This window comes from Pleurodeles waltl, chromosome 3_1 (genome assembly GCF_031143425.1).
Source record: "Pleurodeles waltl isolate 20211129_DDA chromosome 3_1, aPleWal1.hap1.20221129, whole genome shotgun sequence".
In the NCBI taxonomy this organism is placed as follows: domain Eukaryota; kingdom Metazoa; phylum Chordata; class Amphibia; order Caudata; family Salamandridae; genus Pleurodeles; species Pleurodeles waltl.
The window spans coordinates 877,993,410-878,014,567 of NC_090440.1; the positions used below are offsets into that span (position 1 = coordinate 877,993,410).

The following is a 21,158-nucleotide window of genomic DNA, read 5'->3' on the forward strand; positions in this document are numbered from 1 at the left end:
CCTGTTGGACCAGGGCACAAGCAGGAGCCCCAAGGGGGTGATCCATGTGAACCGCCTTAAGCTCTTCCATGACAGGGCTGATGTAAATCTGTTGATGGTAACAGATGAGGACCAGGAAGCTGAGAGTGAACCTCTCCCTGATCTCCTCTCATCAGACCCTAAAGATGGCTCAGTGGATGGAGTGATCTACTCAGACACCCTCTCTAGCCAACAGCAGTCTGACTGTAGGAGGGTCCTGCAGCAGTTTACTGAACTCTTTTCCCTAACCCCTGGTCAGACACACCTGTGTACCCATGATGTGGCGACAGCATGCCTGTCAAAAACAAAATATTTAGACAGTCTGACCAAGTTAAGGAAAGCATCAAGGTGGAAGTCCACAAGATGCTGGAATTGGGAGTAATTGAGTACTCTGACAGCCCCTGGGCTAGCCCAGTGGTCCTAGTCCCCAAACCTCACACCAAAGAAGGAAAGAGAGAGATGAGGTTTTGTGTGGACTACAGAGGTCTCAACTCTGTCACCAAGACAGATGCTCATCCCATTCCTAGAGCTGATGAGCTAATAGACAAATTAGGGGCTGCCAAATTCTTAAGTACCTTTGACTTAACAGCAGGGTACTGGCAAATCAAAATGGCCCCTGGAGCAAAAGAAAAGACAGCATTCTCCACACCTGATGGGCATTATCAGTTCACTGTTATGCCCTTTGGTTTAAAGAATGCCCCTGCCACCTTCCAAAGGTTGGTGAATCAAGTCCTTGCTGGGTTGGAATCCTTTAGTGCAGCTTATCTTGATGATATTGCTGTCTTCAGCTCCACCTGGCAGGATCACCTGGTCCACCTGAAGAAGGTTTTGAAGGCTATGCAATCTGCAGGCCTCTCTATCAAGGCATCCAAATGCCAGATAGGGCAGGGAACTGTGGTTTACTTGGGACACCTTGTAGGTGGAGGCCAAGTTCAGCCACTCCAGCCTAAGATCCAGACTATTCTGGACTGGGCAGCTCCAAAAACCCAGACTCAAGTCAGGGCATTCCTTGGCTTGACTGGGTACTATAGGAGGTTTGTGAAGGGATATGGATCCATTGTGACAGCCCTCACAGAACTCACCTCCAAGAAAATGCCCAAGAAAGTAAACTGGACTGTAGAATGCCAACAGGCCTTTGACACCCTGAAACAAGCTATGTGCACAGCACCAGTTCTCAAAGCTCCAGATTACTCCAAGCAATTCATTGTGCAAACAGACGCCTCTGAACATGGGATAGGGGCAGTTTTGTCCCAAACAAATGATGATGGCCTTGACCAGCCTGTTGCTTTCATTAGCAGGAGGTTACTCCCCAGGGAGCAGCGTTGGAGTGCCATTGAGAGGGAGGCCTTTGCTGTGGTTTGGTCCCTGAAGAAGTTGAGACCATACCTTTTTGGTACTCACTTCCTAGTTCAAACTGACCACAGACCTCTCAGATGGCTGATGCAAATGAAAGGTGAAAATCCAAAACTGTTGAGGTGGTCCATCTCCCTACAGGGAATGGACTTTATAGTGGAACACAGACCTGGGACTGCCCATGCCAATGCAGATGGCCTTTCCAGGTTCTTCCACTTAGAAAATGAAGACTCTCTTGGGAAAGGTTAGTCTCATCCTCTTTCGTTTGGGGGGGGGGTTGTGTAAGGAAATGCCTCCTTGGCATGGTTACCCCCTGACTTTTTGCCTTTGCTGATGCTATGTTTTGAATTGAAAGTGTGCTGAGGCCTGCTAACCAGGCCCCAGCACCAGTGTTCTTTCCCTAACCTGTACTTTTGATTCCCCAATTGGCACACCCTGGCATACAGATAAGTCCCTTGTAAGTGGTACCCCTGGTACCAAGGGCCCTGATGCCAAGGAAGGTCTCTAAGGGCTGCAGCATGTCTTATGCCACCCTGGAGAACCCTCACTCAGCACAGACACACTGCTTGCCAGCTTGTGTGTGCTGGTGAGAACAAAACGAGTAAGTCGACATGGCACTCCCCTCAGGGTGCCATGCCAGCCTCTCACTGCCTATGCAGGTATAGATAAGTCACCCCTCTAGTAGGCCTTACAGCCCTAAGGCAGGGTGCACTATACCATAGGTGAGGGCACCAGTGCATGAGCACTGTGCCCCTACAGTGTCTAAGCAATACCTTAGACATTGTAAGTGCAGGGTAGCCATAAGAGTATATTGTCTGGGAGTCTGTTTTACACGAACTCCACAGCACCATAATGGCTACACTGAAAACTGGGAAGTTTGGTATCAAACTTCTCAGCACAATAAATGCACACTGATGCCAGTGTACATTTTATTGTAAACTACACCCCAGAGGGCACCTTAGAGGTGCCCCCTGAAACCTTAACCAACTATCTGTGTAGGCTTACTGGTTCCAGCAGCCTGCCACACTAGAGACATGTTGCTGGCCCAATGGGGAGAGTGCCTTTGTCACTCTGAGGCCAGTAACAAAGCCTGCACTGGGTGGAGATGCTAACACCTCCCCCAGGCAGGAGCTGTAACACCTGGCGGTGAGCCTCAAAGGCTCACCCCTTTGTCACAGCACCGCAGGACACTCCAGCTAGTAGAGTTGCCCGCCCCCTCCGGCCACGGCCCCCACTTTTGGCGGCAAGGCCGGAGGAAACAAAGAAAACAACAAGGAGGAGTCACTGGCCAGTCAGGACAGCCCCTAAGGTGTCCTGAGCTGAGGTGACTCTAACTTTTAGAAATCCTCCATCTTGCAGATGGAGGATTCCCCCAATAGGATTAGGGATGTGACCCCCTCCCCTTGGGAGGAGGCACAAAGAGGGTGTACTCACCCTCAGGGCTAGTAGCCATTGGCTACTAACCCCCCAGACCTAAACACGCCCTTAAATTTAGTATTTAAGGGCTTCCCTGAACCTAGGAAAAGAGATTCCTGCAACTTACCTGAAGAAGAAGACTGCTGAGCTGAAAAACCCCTGCAGAGGAAGAACAGAAGACACCAACTGCTTTGGCCCCAGTCCTACCGGCCTGTCTCCTGCCTTCCAAAGAAACCTGCTCCAGCGACGCTTTCCAAGGGACCAGCGACCTCTGAATCTTCTGAGAACTGCCCGACTTCGAGAAAGACCAGAAACTCCCGAGGACAGCGGCCCTGCTCCAAAAGAACTGCAACTTTGTTTCAAGTAGCAGATTTAAAGACCCCTGCAACTCCCCGCAAGAAGCGTGAGACTTGCAACACTGCACCCGGCGACCCCGACTCGACTGGTGGAGAAACAACGCTTCAGGGAGGACCCTCCAGCGACTCTACGACTGTGAGTAACCAAAGTTGTCCCCCCTGAGCTCCCACAGCGACGCCTGCAGAGGGAATCCCCAGGCTCCCCCTGACCGCGACTGTCTGAACTCCATTTCCCGACGGCTGGAAAAGACCCTGCACCCGCAGCCCCCAGCACCTGAAGGATCGGAACTTCTGTGCAGGAGTGACCCCCAGGAGGCCCTCTCCCTTGCCCAGGTGGTGGCTACCCCGAGGAGCCCCCCCCCTTGCCTGCCTGCAACGCTAAAGAGATCCCTTGGTCTCTCATTGATTTACATTGAAAACCCGACGCGTGTTTGCACACTGCACCCGGCCGCCCCCGCGCTGCTGAGGGTGTACTTTTTGTGCTGACTTGTGTCCCCCCCGGTGCCCTACAAAACCCCCCTGGTCTGCCCTCCGAAGACGCGGGTACTTACCTGCTGGCAGACTGGAACCGGGGCACCCCCTTCTCTCCATTGAAGCCTATGTGTTTTGGGCACCTCTTTGACCTTTGCACCTGACCGGCCCTGAGCTGCTGGTGTGATAACTTTGGGGTTGCTCTGAACCCCCAACGGTGGGCTACCTTGGACCCAAACCTGAGACTTGTAAGTGATTTACTTACCTGACAAAACTAACAAAAACTTACCTCCCCCAGGAACTGTGAAAATTGCACTGTGTCCACTTTTAAAACAGCTTATTGTGTTTTATGTAAAAAGTATACATGCTAATGAAATGATTCAAAGTTCCTAAAGTACTTACCTGCAATACCTTTCAAATGAGATATTACATGTAGAATTTGAACCTGTGGTTCTTAAAACAAACTAAGAAAAGATATTTTTCTATAACAAAACCTATTGGCTGGATTTGTCTCTGAGTGTGTGTTCCTCATTTATTGCCTGTGTGTATGTACAACAAATGCTTAACACTACTCCTTTGATAAGCCTACTGCTCGACCACACTACCACAAAATAGAGCATTAGTATTATCTCTTTTTGCCACTGTCTTACCTCTAAGGGGAACCCTTGGACTCTGTGCATGCTATTCCTTACTTTGAAATAGCACATACAGAGCCAACTTCCTACAGTCGGTAACCTAGATATGGAAGCCCAGCCATGTTTCCTCCTTAGGCCGGTGACATGCAGGTGGATCCCAGTGCCAGTCTCTCTCAGGCCTGGCTACCACGCTAGCTTGGAGTTGTGAATCACATCTTAAGTCCAGACACATTTTTGCCATTTTTGTTATAGACCTGACAGTGCCCAATGGGTGTTCTAAAAGATCAGTGTGTAGGCCAGATTTTTAGCCGTTGATGTGCCTTTTTTGGGCCAAGTGGGACGGTTTTTCCTGTTGATTTCTTTAACATTACCACAAGCTTTCCCTGCAGCAAACACAAATGCATCTCTCATATTTTGCAAAATACCCAAACAGCGTGTTCCCATGTTCAAATCTGGCCTGATTTGCAAATGTTGACCACTTTTTTAGCTTTCTGGTTTGCTAATGGGGACCACTTTTATTCTGGTGCCTGGCTGGGCCTATTTTTGTCCCAGTCCGACCCTCCTCTTACCACGCTATATGTCGAGTCCTGACCTTCACCCTGTTTGACTTAAGTTCAGTTAGGGTCTCGCCCTGGGCTGCTAGTGGGACATCTCTGGTAGTATTCTAGGACTGGAGTTCTTGAGGCGGATCTTAAGTTCTGACCCGTGCTTCCTTGGCTTCGGTTGATTCGTGGTCCTCTTACCCCTCCAAGGATTTTGTAGCTACAGTGGATCTTCAGTAACTTTCTGGCCTGGACCTGTGACTCCATGCGGTCCTTCCTGACATCAGGCTGTGGGAGGGTGGCGCGGCTCTGAGTCGTGTGTCAGGCTCCCCGTTGACTCTCGGCTGGCACTGACGGTCGCTCTTACCGCACTGCGCTGTGACCCGGATCTCGGGTTCAGCGGATCGTCGCCCCGGGCTCTTCTCTCCCAGCTGGCAGTCTCGTGCCACTCTAGATCTGAGCCGGATCCAAGCCCGGTGACGCTCACCCCAGACCCGTGACTGCCACTTCCCTCGCGCCGCTCCGGGATCCCCGGGCATACCGGCGCTCCAGGAATCCCGCCTCACCTGTTCTCAGGTCGGCCCATCCCTTCGGCGTGTCATGACTGGCGCTGCCCGCCCGCCCCTCACCCTCCCTCCGCTTAAAGCCTCGGTTTTTGCAAACTTAGTAGCAGAAGGCTCGCAACCAGGAAGCGGCCTGCAGACGGGACTTACCTCTCGGCGCTGCTGGAGCTGTTTTCGAGGCGCTTGTAAACTTTGAAGGGAGTTTGTGGAGCTCACGGGTTTGTGGCTTTCGACACTATGGGTAAGCACTGACCATTCATTCATCGTAATTAATGGACATTTTTAACGATTATACAGCGCACCTCAAGTGTGTTTTGCAGCGGTCGAAGTGCATAAAGAAAAGTATGGAAACTGTTATCCTGGGTACTATGGGGGCGTGCCCAGAGAGCATGGGGGCGGGGTCAGAGTTGTGGCTGAAAAGAAAAACATTTTCTGTAACCTTTTTTTGTTAGCCTTTCACCTACAGGTAACTGCATACAAACGTATTACACACTCACAATAAATTAAAGTTACATTTATCTGAGGGAATGCATTTTTTTAAAATAGGACAGCGCACTTGGTTAATGTGATCACTTCAGATGTCTGTGGGTGTAACCAGATGGCCACTGATTCGAATACTGGTCGAGAAATGTGTGTATTTATAATGCTAAGAGGTGAAAACTGCGAGAAAAAAGCACTGCAAATAAGTGGGTCATTAGTTTCAACGGTGTATTACACACAGTAGAAGATAGGCTGCACTCGGGGTAACGAGGTTGTCACAAAATGTGCATAAAGATTATTTAAATGTTGTGCTTTCAAAGTAATGTTTTTAGAAATACACAGGTTGCACGTAGTGCAAACCTTTTTTATAGGTTTTCATTAAAAGGACAGATTCCAGATTCCTTCAATTAAAGCACATTCTGGCTCCTAAGCAGCCTTTCGATTTGCTGAATACCCACTTCCACACATTTACATTTCACTCAGGTAGCTGACAACATAGAGAGAAGGCTCGTTTCTTCCTTAGCGGCCTCTGCCTTCTCCCACTTCACGGAAGAGGAGTCCGTCTCTCCTTTCAATCTGCACAACTCAACCATCCAAGAACAGTTCTGAGCAAATTAATAAAGCTTGGGAATGTCACCCTCTGTCCACTTCCATCTCTGGTGTCTTGTTGCTCCACTCTTAGCTGATATTGTTACTCATCACATCAACTTAAAGAGTTGGACCTGCAAGAGTCTGAACAAAACCTGTCACTTAACTGCTACACCCCAGTGTTTGTTACAGGTCCCCAGGGGCATAGCCTGGTCAGTAAGATTTGGGGGGTCAGAGCTTCAGATTTTCCAACAATTACCCTACAGTGGCGTAACGAAACTTCAGCCCCCCCCCCCCCCCCCTGCAGAGTACCTTGAAGGGGTCCCCTGGACCCAGTCAGGGGCGTGCCGCCTGTGCACAGTGTACTGTGCTGGGAGGCCTGAAGCTCAGGGCTGCGGGAGCCTTTGTTACGCCACGTTTACCCTGGCATATCATGGTAAACTACATTATATGACAAGCTGGGCACATGAGAGGGGCGTAAGAGGCAGTGGGAAGGGAGTAGAATACAGGATATTCGGACTAATAATTGAGAGAAAAAACAATATTTTCTATAGCCAATATTTGAGGACTTTCAAAACAGAGAAAGGGAGAGATTGTGCACGTTTTAGTCTGTGTGTATGTCAAAATTCCTGGTGAAATCCGACAGACACCTCACTGTACCCGACTGTAAGCACCTGACCCAACTATTTATCAGAAAACACTTTTATTGGAGGTGTAACACCCCCACTCCTTCCCTTGAAGCTACGCCCCTGCATTGCATTTATAACCCACCGAACTAAACCATCAATCATTCATTGGTTGAGCGCAGCTTGTCATCCGCGAGGGTATGTGGGCGCTTTTATTAGCAGATCTTGTGGCCTCAGCTACACCTTGCAACGGGAGCAGCGGGCGGGGCTGAATGTGGTGGTTTGCTGTGAATTTCTATTTCGGAAACAGGCGTGGGAGCAATCCCGGTTAGGGTCTGATGTAGACGGAAGGGAACGGAAAGGGATGATTTTTGGAGCTCCCTAACAGCTTAGTCACTGAATTCTAATATGTGTTTTTTTAATTTGGAAATGGGATGGCGGTGGCTTTGCTGTCACAGATAAAAGCGAGATTGTTTCAACGGGTATGGGGTTGCTCTTCATTTGCCACAGATAAAACCTGCCAGTGACCACACACGCCAGTACACCTGCTTAGTCTTCAGCCCCGTGTTGGCATTAGCCCGCTGCCCATGGCTAACCTTTGCGTGTCCTGGTACTGACTCTACCCCAACATCACACTTGCATTTACCGTAATTTGTGAGGGAAATGTCACCAGTAGCGTGGCGAGTGTGCCCCGAGCCTCTACAGCAGGGAAGGAAATGCCCTCCTGCTTGCTGTTTGGATTAGAAAATACAACAATAATCAGAATTCAGTGGGTTTCCGGTGCCTCTGCACCTGCTGCACCAACATTGGCGCCTCTGCGCCCCTAAACCCCTAAAGTCCCGAGCCTCCCACAAGCTGTGATCCCCCCCCAACCTCCCCCCTCGTTCAGTAGCCAGGCCCCTACACTTGATAATAAACGCCGTCATTCCAGGTACAGCTAGTGACGGGATAATCCAAACTCCCGGCACTTCGTGCAGTCTTGCCTGTAAGGGGTGGGAGCAGAGCCGGGAATCCCCCATCACAGGGTGCGTCAACAACGAAGGACTTTCCTGTCCCCTTTGACACCGCAGCCCCGATCCCTGCCAGGACCAGCAGATACAACGAAGCTGCTGGGGAAATTCCCGCAGCCAGTCTGCTCGCCACCTGCTGAGTGCAGATGCTGCGTGGTCTCCAGCTCGGCCCATGCTTTGTGTGCGCCTAGAATCTGCCTGTAGTTAAACATCGGCGCCTGCCCCTTTACTCCACCTCCCATGACACGCGGGGGCAGTAGAGCTGTCCTGTTCTTGCCTTGTTTTCTCAGTAGAACTGCTGTCCTGCCCCTCGCCATGCAGAGGTTGGCTTCACAACACTTTTGTCGGGGTCCCCCTTCTCCATGCACCCACAGCTCTTGTTCCCACCCTGTTGGCCGTTTCTAGCGGCCCCCGAGGCTCTTCGCGCCCTGTGATCGTCAGGAATGCCGCTTAAACCTGAATCCCTTGTCCTGTGTCTGTGTCCTGCAGGTCTGTAAAGCTAACGAGGGGTGGAGCTGCTCTCCCGTGAATTCGCAGTACTAATGTTTATCAGCAGAGCGTATACATTTACAAATAGTGTTTCAAATGGAACCTCAGAAGTGCGGACTCTGTCTACCTGTTCTATTTGCTACCGAGTACCAGCGCTCGCCTAGAAAAGTGTTGCACCAGCACCGAGAAGTTTCGGAACTCTCCTGTTAAAGATTTTCCACCCCTCCGAATAAATGATGGTACGCTCCCTTCGAACTGAAGACGTGCAGTAGTGGCTCACCCAAACCAGACGACACCAACACTCAGCAGTAGCGGGCGGGGCCAGCGCTTCTCGGCAGGACTAATATGCAAGAATGGCCAGTCCCTAAACTTTTCTGGAATGTGGATACTATTACAATGCAATAGCAACACTTATCAGCAGCATTATTATGCCAGTAAGGGCAAGTACTCGAATTTCTCTTGGAGATGCATACAACTAAAGGGCAGTACCAACACCTCTCACCAGGGACACTCTGCCCTTAATAGGAGTGGGAGAACCGAAACATCTTAGGAGCTCTGCTGCAGTATTTCTGGGCAGAACCAAAACGTCTCTGCAGGACTGCTATGCCAGTAAGGGGGAGTATCGATACTTTTCTGGAGCCTGCTACACCATTAGTGGGCAGTTGCAACACCTCTCAGCAGGACTGCTATACCCATACTGGAAAGTACCTGCATCCTGACAGTACCTGCACGTCTCAGGAGGGCTGCTATACCACCGTGGACAGAACACACATTAGCCACCTCTCAGGCAGTACTAACACTTCTTAGCATGGTTAGTGTACCCATACTGGGCATTTCCCACCCACCAGGCTGTACTAACACTTCTCGACAGTGCTAGTATACCTATACAGGACGTTACCCACCCCTCAGACAGTGCTAGCACTTCTCAGTAGGGCTAGCATACTTATAATGGACATTACCCACCGCTCAGGCAGTACTAATACTTCTCAGCAGGGCTAGTACACCTATACCGGAACACACCTGCATGTAGTGTATACCTATACTGGACATTACCTACCCCTCACACAGTACTATCAATTCTCGGCAGGACTAGTAAAGCTATAGTGGATGTTACCCACCCCTCAAATACTACTAACCCTTCTCAGGAGGGCTAGTATACCCATACTGGACATTACCTACCCCTCACACAGTACTAACACTTCTCAGCAGGGTTGGCATATCAGTACTTTAAAGTACCCATACCTTGGACAGTACTGACGCTTCCCAGCAGAGGTTGGTATACGAGTACTGGAAAGTACCCTAATTTCAGACAGTACTGACACTTCTAAGTAGGGCTGATATACCAGTACTAGAAAGCACCTGCACCTTGGACACTAACACTTTTCAGCAGGGCTGTGATACCAGTACTGTGAAGTACCCATGCCTTGGACAGTGCTTACACTTCTTAGCTGGGCTGGTATATCAGAACTGGAAAGTACCCACGCCTTGAACAGTACTGACATTTCTCAGCAGTGCTGCGAGACGCATTGGCATTGCTCATTTCAAAGTACAGCTGGTCTGCGAGAAGGGTTGGCATTGACTTCTGAAAGTATAGCTAGCCTGCAAGAGGTGTTGGCATTGCCCCTCTGAACGTATAGCTGGCCTGCAAGAAGTGGTGTTAGTGCCCCCATCTGAAAGTGTAGCCGTCTTGGGAGAAGTGTTGGTATTGCCCCTCTGAAAGTACAGCTGGTCTGTGAAAAGTGTTGGCACTGCCCCTCTGAAAGTTTATCCGGCCCGGAAGAAGTATTGGCAATGTCCCTTTGAAAGTACTGGTGGTCAGCAAAAAGTGTCGGTGTTGCCTCTCTAAAAGTACAGCTGGCCTGCGAGAAGTGTTCGGACTGCCCCTCTGAAAGTACAATGTATACCAGGCCTTTCTAGAAGTACAGGCATTTCCCCAGTATGACAGAGCTGCCCGGTTAGCAAGCCCCAGTACTGTCACATGAAATGCAGGCCAGCTTTTTTGAGAAGTGCATGTATGCTTCTATTAAACACAGACCACCTCTGAGAGGCGTAGGCCCCTTTAATATTATGCCAGCCCCACAGAGATGTACATTAGGTTGGCACATTTTGTTGGTTCCCAGAGGTACTGAAGAATGCCATTTTAGAAATGCACAACAGATGGCTAAATTCTGTTTGACTTGGAGCCACTTCAGACCCGGAATTTGCCCACTATTCACGGAGCGGTCAGAACATCGTCAGGCACGTGTTAAAGAGAACCATATAATGAGCTTGAAACAGTCGGGTTTCGGGTATGCAGAGGACACAGGAGGCCTATGTTCTGTTCTCTAAAAGAAGTACTGCTGGCTCCGAGGAAGAGAAACCAAGCATCTTCAGCTGGCACCCAGAATAGGGGAACCAAGTCCCACAGCTGGACTCAGAAATGGGCAATGGAAGAGCTACTTTTGGTTCTGCAAAAGGGAACCAAAGATCTACGGGAGGTACTCAGGAAAGGACAAAGGAAGAGCGAATGCTGGAGCTCAAAAAAGGTAGCAAACAATTATAGCTGGCACCCAGGAAAGGGCAATGAAAGATCTACGGTGACACTTAAACAGACAACTAAAGATGAACGGTTTCGCTCAGAAAACAGTAACCAAAAACCAGCGGCTGGCAATCAGGAATGGCAAAGGAAGGTCCAGTGTTGGCACTCAGGAAAGTGCAATCAGCAAGCCACTGTTCGCATTTAGAAAAGGATATCTGAGGAGTTATTCTTGGGACTTAGGAAAGGCAACCAAAGAGCTACTTGTGGTAGTCCACCAAGGGCAATGGAAGAGGAGCTGCTTGGAATCACCTAGGAACAACCAGTGGTAGACCGAAAGGGCAACCTAGGAACTATTTCAAAACTCATAGTAGGGCAAAGTAAGATATAACACTGGCACTCAGAAAAGTGCACCTGAGGAGCCACCGTGGCACTCCACAAAGGGTGACGAAGGAACCCATGGCGGCACTCACAAGAACAACTAAAGATCTTCTAACAGGTATCGAAAAAAGATCACCTAAGAGTAATTATTGGCAGCCCAGAAAGAGCAACACACATCACTGATGCTTCTGGACCAATCATGTCTTTCGAAACTGTTGATCACAGCAAGGTGGTCTCCACTCACACCAGTTATATGTACATTGAGAATTAGGTCTTTTTGTAAAAAACTGTTGGCACTGGCTGAAAAGGAATTGATGAGCGGTTTTTCAGAGAAAACATCTTTAGTGAAACCATTCAAACTATTGCAGTATTAATAACTGTACGCAAACACAAGGCACTTGAATGCTACTAAAGTGCCTTAGATAACCAGATAATTAATTTTGTTTTCCCTGACGGCAGCACAGATGGGATGAGGGCAGTCATTAACCTGCATGGATATTTAGGTCTGGCATGACAGTGCAAATGTCTGTCGCCTGATTTTTTAACCTACACAGATGTTATTATACAGTTCTTTGCTTCCAGACATATACAAATATGTTCCCATCCTATTTAGTTGTAATACTTCACATTAACATACACCAAACGTTTAAGGCCGGACCTATTGGCATTGCCAATGCTTGTTTTTTTTTTTTTTTTTTTTTAAATAGTGATATCCATAAACTAGATAAAAATGTTTTCAACCATAGCTAATAAGGTTTTATGACTATGTTTTGGTGACAAGCCTACTTTATTCTCTTAGTGTATAGGTTTAATGTAGGTTTTTCAAATGTGTATTGCTTTCATTGTCTTGCTTGTTTTGTCTATAATGTCCTTTGGGATTTCAGCTCTGTATAAAATCCTAGTGCAAAAGAGCAATGTGACAGTAACTCTTGTGTAGAAGGCTGGTAGACCGATAAATAGAGGGTACTCCACTGTACATTTTCCCTAATGTGTTTATTCTTAAGAGCACTGTTTAAGTGAGACAACATCATCAAGGCATAGTCAATCTCCAGCTTAGTGGTGTGGATCCTATAGCAGAATCCCACCGACCGGTCATAGTAACATTCCCCATTGTCAAATCACACTCAATGCAGCAGGTCACTCTGTTGTCGTCTGTCCTCCTCCGCAGCACAGCATAGTTGTAAAGGAGCACTAATGGACACCGGAGTCCAATAACTCTTGGACTCTCATATAGCAGTTCTCATTTTACAAGATCAATAACAAATCCCAGCTAGGTAAACACACTGGTGCACCTCGCCCAGCTTAACATGGTCCCCATCACCAACTCCAGCCTGGGATTGGTTGAAGTAGTGGCAGCAATACGGCTTCTTCCAAGTCGATAACATCATGTTGATAGTCACACAAAATAAGAATGAGACTTGAGTCCAAAGACAAAAAAGCCATAAGATTGCAAAATATATATTGGACATTGGAAGTGGAAAAGGCTGTAAGATACCTTGTGAGCTGATCTTTACTCCAGCATCCTTCAACTTTGGAATGAGGTTCATTCCTATTGTTGGACGTATGTGACAGAAAAACTTAAGTTGGAACATCTACCTCTACCACTTAGAATCACATTGATGTACATTTACACAGAAGGCACTACATTGAAAAATGAACTAACAAGAGTACTGCTGTAATCAGTAGCACTACATCGAGTATTGTCAAGCGCCAAGGAAAATATTTGGGTCATGGTAAAGGGCATTGTTAAATTAAGAGTTAAGGAGAGGTTAAAGTTTAGGATTAGACTATGAGTTAAGGTTTAAGTTAAGGGGATGGTTAGTTTAGAGTAGGGGTGGGCTTTGCATTATGGTTAGGGTTAGGCTTAGTTATAGTATAATGGTAAGATTTAGGGTTAGAGTAAAGGGTCCTGCTAGGTTTAGGTAGTGTGGGTATAGTAAGGTTTAAAGTTTGGACTGTGGTTTAGTTCAGTCAGAATTGGGGAAAGCTTAGAGTTATGTTTCGGTTTAGACATAGTGTTGGTGCCAGAGTAAAGTTTAGGGTTTGGCTTTTGTTTGGTCTAAGGTTAAACTGAATGTTAGGGTAACGTTAAGTTGCGTGATTTATGGTTAAGTTTAGGGTTAGTGTACTTCCCATATATTAATTCTACTCGATGTAGCAGTGTTTTGGTAGAGGGATCCTGTTTTTGGTGTGTCTTCTGTATAATGGTGTCTTTGTATTAGGACCTGCAATCCGTTTTACACTCTTATCACAACTCAAAGAACAAGAAGTCGAAGTCACAGGACCTTAGCTCTGCTCAGGATCCCTTTCTTGGGAGTGGTCACTCCGGATCCACACCTAGCAGTGACATTCGCCCCTGCCGAGGCCTGGTCAAACTTTCTCACATCCCTATGTCGAAGCCATCTCCCCCATCAGCATGACTCTCCTTGCCATCAGACTGGTCCCTACACGTTATCCCTTTCTCATCAGCACCCCTCATCCACCCCAGGGGTCCCGAGCAGAGCCACACACCTGCTCTGTTTCTTTCTATTCATGGTGGATGAGATTTCAACGAGTTAACATCGTAAATGTGAAACGGTTTGGGGCCCTCGGAAAAAAAGTGTGCGTTTTTTAATTATTAATTGGTTGATCCCGAGGTGCATTTTTTATCGATGCTGCCAAACAAACAAGGGGGAGGGTTCAGGCTGAAGAAATAGTTCACTGCCTTGGATGGCTCATGTCATGTATGTTTCTATGGTAGAGTAACAGGTGTCCATGGTAGTGTCGTAGTCCCATATATTCAATGTATATTTTATGATTCGGAACTCCTTGCGCTGAAAACTAAAATCATTCCTTTTTAGATGCTTGATATATACATACTCCAGGTCACACATTTGTACTCGAGCGTTGGTGATTCGAGCCATTTATGTGTTTCATGTGGAGCAGTCAGTGTTTTGTGCATGTTTGTGACACTGGTGCGTTTAATGGGGAATCATTAATTAATGGGGTGTTTCTGGCGATTTTGAAACTAGTTGACTGGATAGATTGGTGAACTAAGGGTCCGTTGGCTTTTTTGCCAAAAGGGTAGCGTTCTGTGAGACCACCCCGTCAAAATAAGGTGTGTTACTCAGAGGTTTGATATAAGAGGAAATGTAGCATAAAATATATTCAGTAACACAGCTCAGATCTCTATTCAGATCTCGAAGAAGCTTATTCCCCATAAAGATCACGGGTACAGGATGTGCTGATAGTGTGCACCTGCACACGATGTCATTCCATGCATATCACGCAGAATGTAAACCATCTTCCAACAGCTACCCAAGGGGGGTGTGTTCAGCAGACACCTTCATGCTACGCCCGTTAAAGGCACTACCGGCCCGATTATAAGTGCCCCATTTGATTCTTATCGCTCTGCTAGCACCAGCTGGCACAGGGATCGTAATTATAATTAGAGCAATGATTAGTGAACCAGGTATTTACCTAATGCAATGAAGTTTGCAGCCCTTTTATCCGTTAAATTTAAGTAGGTCAAACCTGCCGGACTACATTAGGTGGAAGTGCGCAACAAATTACAGAACATGCCGATTTTGGTGCCATTAGCGGCAACATCTCCATTGTAAGACCCGTTTTCAGAGCAAATCTCCCAGTAGGTAATATTTAGTGCACCCTAAAAAGATTGAACATCTCAGTGTTTTATCAGGTGCCGTATTTTTCACACGTGACACCAGGGCACGTGTCATCAAGTCCTATGTGTCGGAATGACAACTGGACCCCGTTCAGCAGTGATTGCCATGGGTGAAGCTGCGAGTGGTTGGCGCACAACAGATTTTTGTTTCCGGTTCTGTGGGGAGACAGGAAGCGGTAGTATGAGGTCACAGGTCATGTTCACCCCCAACCTTCAGCTGCATAGAGTGGGAGCTGGAGCCCATAACGAGGGCTTTTAGCCCTTCATTGTGAGTTCTTCCTCGTTTCTGCGGGAGATCCTGGGGAAAGATTTAACAAAGCTGCCAGGGATCTCCCCTTGAGATAACGAGGATTACACGGTGCTCCCGAATGGTGAATGACATGTAACCCCAGGCATACCCGGTCCAATTCCACGTTTTTCCCCCTTGAAGGGCCAGAGCACAACAGGGCAAGCGAGTGGTGGCTCTTACTGACTCACGCTATCCCTGTGCGACGCGCATGCTTTTCATCCTCTCTGCAATAATAAATAATATTATTTATAAACTTGTTTCATGTTATAAAGGATGCCAACGCGACATTAAGTTGGTTTAAAGTTAATTTGTGCTTATTATTAATGTGTGCTATCTTGATTTCATTGTTTATATTTACTGTGACCGAATAAATGTTATTGACTTGACTTGGCTGCCAGTAATAGCTTATTTTCTAGGCGCTTAGAGGCACGCTCGGGTTGTGACGTCTGTATTATTTGTCCCCTCTGGTTTTCTGTGCTCCCAACTAACATTCTGCGGATCCGGCACAAGACTGCGCTTCTAGGTTTTCCACACAGCTCTCTTCTGGGCCTTAATCAGGATTCCTTTTGGGGCATTAATTATGGGATTTTACATCTGCTGCGCAGCTCCGTCTGGTATTTTTAGACTCCCGGCCCGGATCCTCTCCTGGGAATCGGTGGTTCTGAAAATGCAGGTGTGTGCGCCTGCGTAGACTCCTTTTGGAACACATTCAAGTGATCGCCCAGGGTTGCCCTAGAGGGGGAATCCCACTCACAGACAGAAATATAGATAAGCAGCGGCAAGGAGAACAGCAAATAGAAAGCTTCTTGGTGCTGGCTGGTTCACTGCTCCCCTACATTGGACTCTGTTCTCCCTCGCTCCAGCGAAGGCCTTGGTTCTAATAGGCCCATCCACTGCTCCCCTGCTCTGCTCTGTTTGAGCGACGGTCCTGGTTCTCGCTGGACCATTCACAGCTCTCCTATCCTAGGGAAGGATCTAGGGCCGATTGGCCCATTCACTGCTCTCTGCTCTCTTTGAGTGAAGGCTTTAGTTCCGATTGGCCCATTGACTGCTCTCCTGCCCTTTGGGTGAAGGCTCTAGTTCCGATTGGCCCATTGACTGCTCTCCTGCCCTTTGCTTGAAGGTTCTCGTTCTGATTGGCCCATTGATAGCTCTCCTCTCTCTTTGAGTGAAGGCTCTAGTTCCGATTGGCCCATTCACTGCTGTCATCTCTCTTAGAGTGAAGGCTCTAGTTCTGATTTATACATTCACCGCTCTAAGCTCTCTGAGTGACGGCTCTGGTTCCGATTGGCCCATTCACCGTTCTCCTCTCTCTTCCAGTGGATGTCCTGGTAATGATCAACTACGAGGGGCTGCAGGAGGATGAGCTGCACCTCAAGGCCGGCGACATAATCAAGAACGTGAAGAAGGCGGCCGAGGATGGCTGGATGGAGGGAGAACTCAAGGGCAAGAGGGGGGTCTTCCCCATGCAGTTTGTGAAGGTATGTGAAAGGCAAAGGTGAGGTAGGCTGGGAGATTTCTGCAGACATGGTACAGACGGTGCCTCTAAATAGCCGGAAGTGGTGGGATAGAGTCAGTGGCATGTGATTGACGAATGGGAGCCTCCTGTGGCCTTTGAGGGATACCAGTGTCTTCTAATTTCGCCTTACTGGTAATGATCTCAGATGTGCTCTTACGGTAGCTAAATCCCAACTGTACAGTCATGTAATATAGCCTTGCATTCTTTATATACATACACATAACCTGTCTATTTTGGGTCCATAATGTCATCTTGGAACCCCAGAGGCATGATGATATATACACATAATATATATTCAGTGACCATGTATTATGGTCACATACTGCCATGTCGGTTGCATGACATTAATTGCGAGGCTGAAAGCAGAAAGCTTTGAAAATGTCGCTGGGTTCACAAGATAACGTTATAGGACCTTAATGCACATTACCTTTATGATTTTTTAATATTTTGTATGAGGTGACTTTTTTTTAGCTTTTTGTATGTACTTCTATAGTTGAAGCAGGTTATTTCAGTGGGAGCGGCTACGTCATCTCTGTTACTTACTAAGTTTTACCAATTGCTAAAAATAGTCAACCCCCTCCTTAACACACAATATGCACATCTGTAGATTCTCACAGAAAATTACAAACTGCTACTGATTAGTAAAATAGCCCAGTGAATTAAGGCAGATCACGAGTCTGAATCTCGTCAGGGCCCTCTCAGCCTCCAATCCTTCCAAACCTGAAGAGTACCTGTGGGTGAGGGTAATAATATCATATATTAACACAATGCTGTAAAAAGGCAAAACTGCGAAAAGCTGGATTTATATAAACACCTCGTTTAGCATCTTTTGACATTTGGCAATGTAGGCAGATTGTAGAAGTTCAAAGACACAGCGCACAGTCAGTATGGGCGGTCAGAGGTAGTCTAGCCATTCTCCTTCACCACACTGTAATTTAAATGCCTGAAATCGATACCACTTATGAAGAGAGTACTCCCATACCGTGCTAGGATTCTCATCTGAGACTTCAAGAGGAGGCGTGCAAGGCAGTGGGAGAGTGATAGGCAGGCCTTGATTGTTGGGGAGGGGGCACAAGACTCCGAATTCACTCACCCAACTTGTGTCTGACTCTGCTGAAGCCCTACTGGACCTTCCCAGCACCCCTTGCACAGAACTGTTTTACTTGCTGCCCTTTTCCCGCTAGGTCAGCCCAACTCTGCTAACGTCGATTTAGTATTTTTTTATTGGAATGTTTCGTTTTCATAATATTTTATTCGTTTTTTCTTGTGCCATGTGCGGATTTTAGATCCCCTTTGCATTTTTTTTTATTTCAAAACGAAAATCCCATGTCGGGTATTTCTTTGTTTAAATAAGAAAATGTAGTTTTGACGGACGTCTTCTCCATGTTTGATGGAGCCTCCTATCAAGTTAAAATGCATTGACATGAACCGGTGTACTAGGTTTCCTGCTAAGAAATGTCCGCCAACTTGACAGACATTTCCAAATCTGTCAGGCGTCAGGGAGACGGAGTAATTTCCTCTGTTACCCTGGCAAAGAAACGGGACCATCCGCCAGGATATAAATCAGGCCCAGAGTGTTTAATTGTCCCTCCACTTTTGTTTTTTGCCATAAATGTCAGACTTTACCTCTTTTTCACACGAGGCCAAAGTGTGAGGGTATGAACTTTTAACTCATGCTCCGGAAGTACTTCTTCTGTCTAGCCATAGAGAGTAGCTCACTAGAACATCAATCATGTCCTGTTTAGACAACTGTAACTGCAAACAAGGAGCGCAGATACCACTAGAAAATCAGAGTTGATCACAATGCACCAGAATCAAAGGAAATCTGACACCGGAGACCGTAACACTGCCCCAAGGAGGAGCAGACAGCATGTGAAAGCCCCCTGACTAGCTTCAAGGCACTTTTGGGAGCAGGGCCGCAGGGTACTGCTGAAGCAGATCATGCCACATTACACCTTCACATTTAATACAGAAGGGGTCTTAACACGACCATTCCTGACTTTTAAAGTTCTCCCCTGGCTCCATACTTCCGCCCATAATGTCAAAAGGTGCCTTTCACTAGAAACAGACCATCATTTAAAAAGCCTTCCTCTCTAGAGACCACCAGTAAAGGTATATGCTATCCTTCACTAGTTGCTAACTGTAACCTCAAAACAATACCTCTCACTAGACACTACCCATAATGCCAGATGGTGTCAGTCTCTAGATAGCAGCTGTAATGTAAGCACTCCCTTAGTCCCAATGTCAGGTTTAATTAAGTCATTTAATCTGCTCATTTAGATTCAGTGCGCAAAGCACTGAGGCAAAGTTCCCGTTGTACTGGTCCTCTACCTTTGGATGTCTCTAAATCTATCATCCTGGGATCCCAGCCTATACAACTCTGACCCTTCTTTAAGAAGAGCCTGAGGATGAGTCACTACAGAGATGCCTGCACTTTCTGGTCAGCCCCCCTGGTCCCACTCCTGTTATGCTGAAAAGCCACCCCAACAATCTAATGACCCCGGTAGCCATTCCTCCTGCAGCTTCTTGTAGACATGACTATTGGCCAATCAAACATTCATCATGACTACTCATCAGAGATCTAAGTCTACATCTTTCAGTGCCTGCCTGGCAGGCAGGCATCCCTTTGACCTCAAAGCATCGTGTAACTCTTAGCAGAACATCTGAATGAATTCATTGAGTTCACCTAATAGTTTGAAGACAACTGTTCACCACTGGGGCAAAAGTGAGCTTGCACAAACCTTCTCTAGGGTTGAAAGAACTGGAAGTTCTGAGGGGGGTGCTTGCTGCTTCAGTCACTTATATTAGATCCATATTGGATGAGTTTCCAGATAGGAGTGGCACCAGCAAAGATGTTTAGACAGAATATCGGAAACAAAAATAGGGTGTGACAAAATATTGTGTCAAGAATATCGAAGACAAAAATATTGTGAAGGTAAGTTTCTATAGTTAAGAAAAGTTTTACTATATGTAACTCCACATATATGTACCTTGATGATATATATATCTGCAAGGTACGTATATGTGGAGTTCAGGATATTAAATCTATACTTAGCTATTGGCACTTAGCATCTCAATATTCTGGTACTCGATATTTTTGACACAATATTTTTGTTTCCGATATTCTGTCAGTGATCTGAAAGCATGTATTATTACTGTTTTAAAGTCATTTGAGTTACAGATATTTTATTGATCAAATTTTTATAATCAGAAAAATATTTCAGTGGAAGGCCTTCAGTCTCCTTTCAGAACTGACTTCTTTCAGTCTTCATCATGCATCTGGCCAGCTAAGAAGATACAACCTCTTGCTCCAACTCCACACATACATAATACATGCAACAACATACATACATAAGGACTATTTGTTGTGTAATGTATGGTTCCTTTCTCTTTGTGGCTGAGAGCTTAGGGTGGTTAATGTACTCTGCCCTGAGTCGTCCGCGGGGGACCCTGCCTCGTTAAGTCAACGTGTCCACAGGTGCAGTGGCACGTGCCCGGCCCTTTCACTGTCAATCCTTGTTGTCATTTGTTGTTCACAGCTTCATCAGTGCACGTCCTTACTCCACTCCAACATTAAAATACTCCAGTGTAAGTAGATTACTATGTTTACGCTGTTCAGTGCAGGTAAATGGCGAGCCCGCCTTCTGGTGTGCCCACAAGATGGAAGTTTAGAGGGAAGGCCAGAAGCCTAGACTTCATTCAGCCAGCGGGTAAAAATGTGCCCCACAATGTGGTTGGTAACCATTCAAGGGAGACTCATGTTTTATACCCTGATTCTTCTGCTTCTTCAGTAGATAGGAGCTGTTTGTGACATTTTGTTCTCTTTGGGATGTAACGGACTGATGCCTGGAGTCTTGGTCGAGTTTGCAGAGAGTCCCTGCTGAGTTTAAGTTCCCTGTACTTTCATAGTACCTATTTCTAGTCACATTTACATTTTTAGGAGGGTGCACAATGACACTGGTAGTGCTGGGAATCAGAGCGTCATTTCCGGGTAGGAGGGCTAAGGATTATTGCAGCATGTCTAACAATAATGATTTTTGTTCAGTGCAGAAAGTGAAAGATTTGTACAATTTATATTGTCTCGCTATTGTCATGAAAATGATGTTCAAGATTAAATTGCCAAGACAACTCGGTGTTCTGTTTTGAAGGTTTGCGTGCGCTGGGCAGGCCTGAAGTTTTAACCATGATGGACACAATTAAGACTTTTCTCACGTCTGAGGAATATTCTTACTACATCTCCAAA

General features: G+C 46.8%; 1 protein-coding gene across 1 annotated transcript in view; it reads left to right on the top strand.

The window, feature by feature from the left end:
• Window positions 1-5,466: 5,466 nt before the first annotated feature.
• The window catches only part of SH3D21 (SH3 domain containing 21), a 193,263-nt gene continuing 177,571 nt past the window's right edge, over window positions 5,467-21,158 (top strand). Inside the window, exons 1-2 of the mRNA XM_069223855.1 lie at window positions 5,467-5,595; window positions 16,717-16,877. Coding sequence (XP_069079956.1) covers window positions 5,592-5,595; window positions 16,717-16,877 — 165 coding nt within the window. The 5' untranslated portion in view covers window positions 5,467-5,591. The remainder of the gene's footprint in view (window positions 5,596-16,716; window positions 16,878-21,158) is intronic.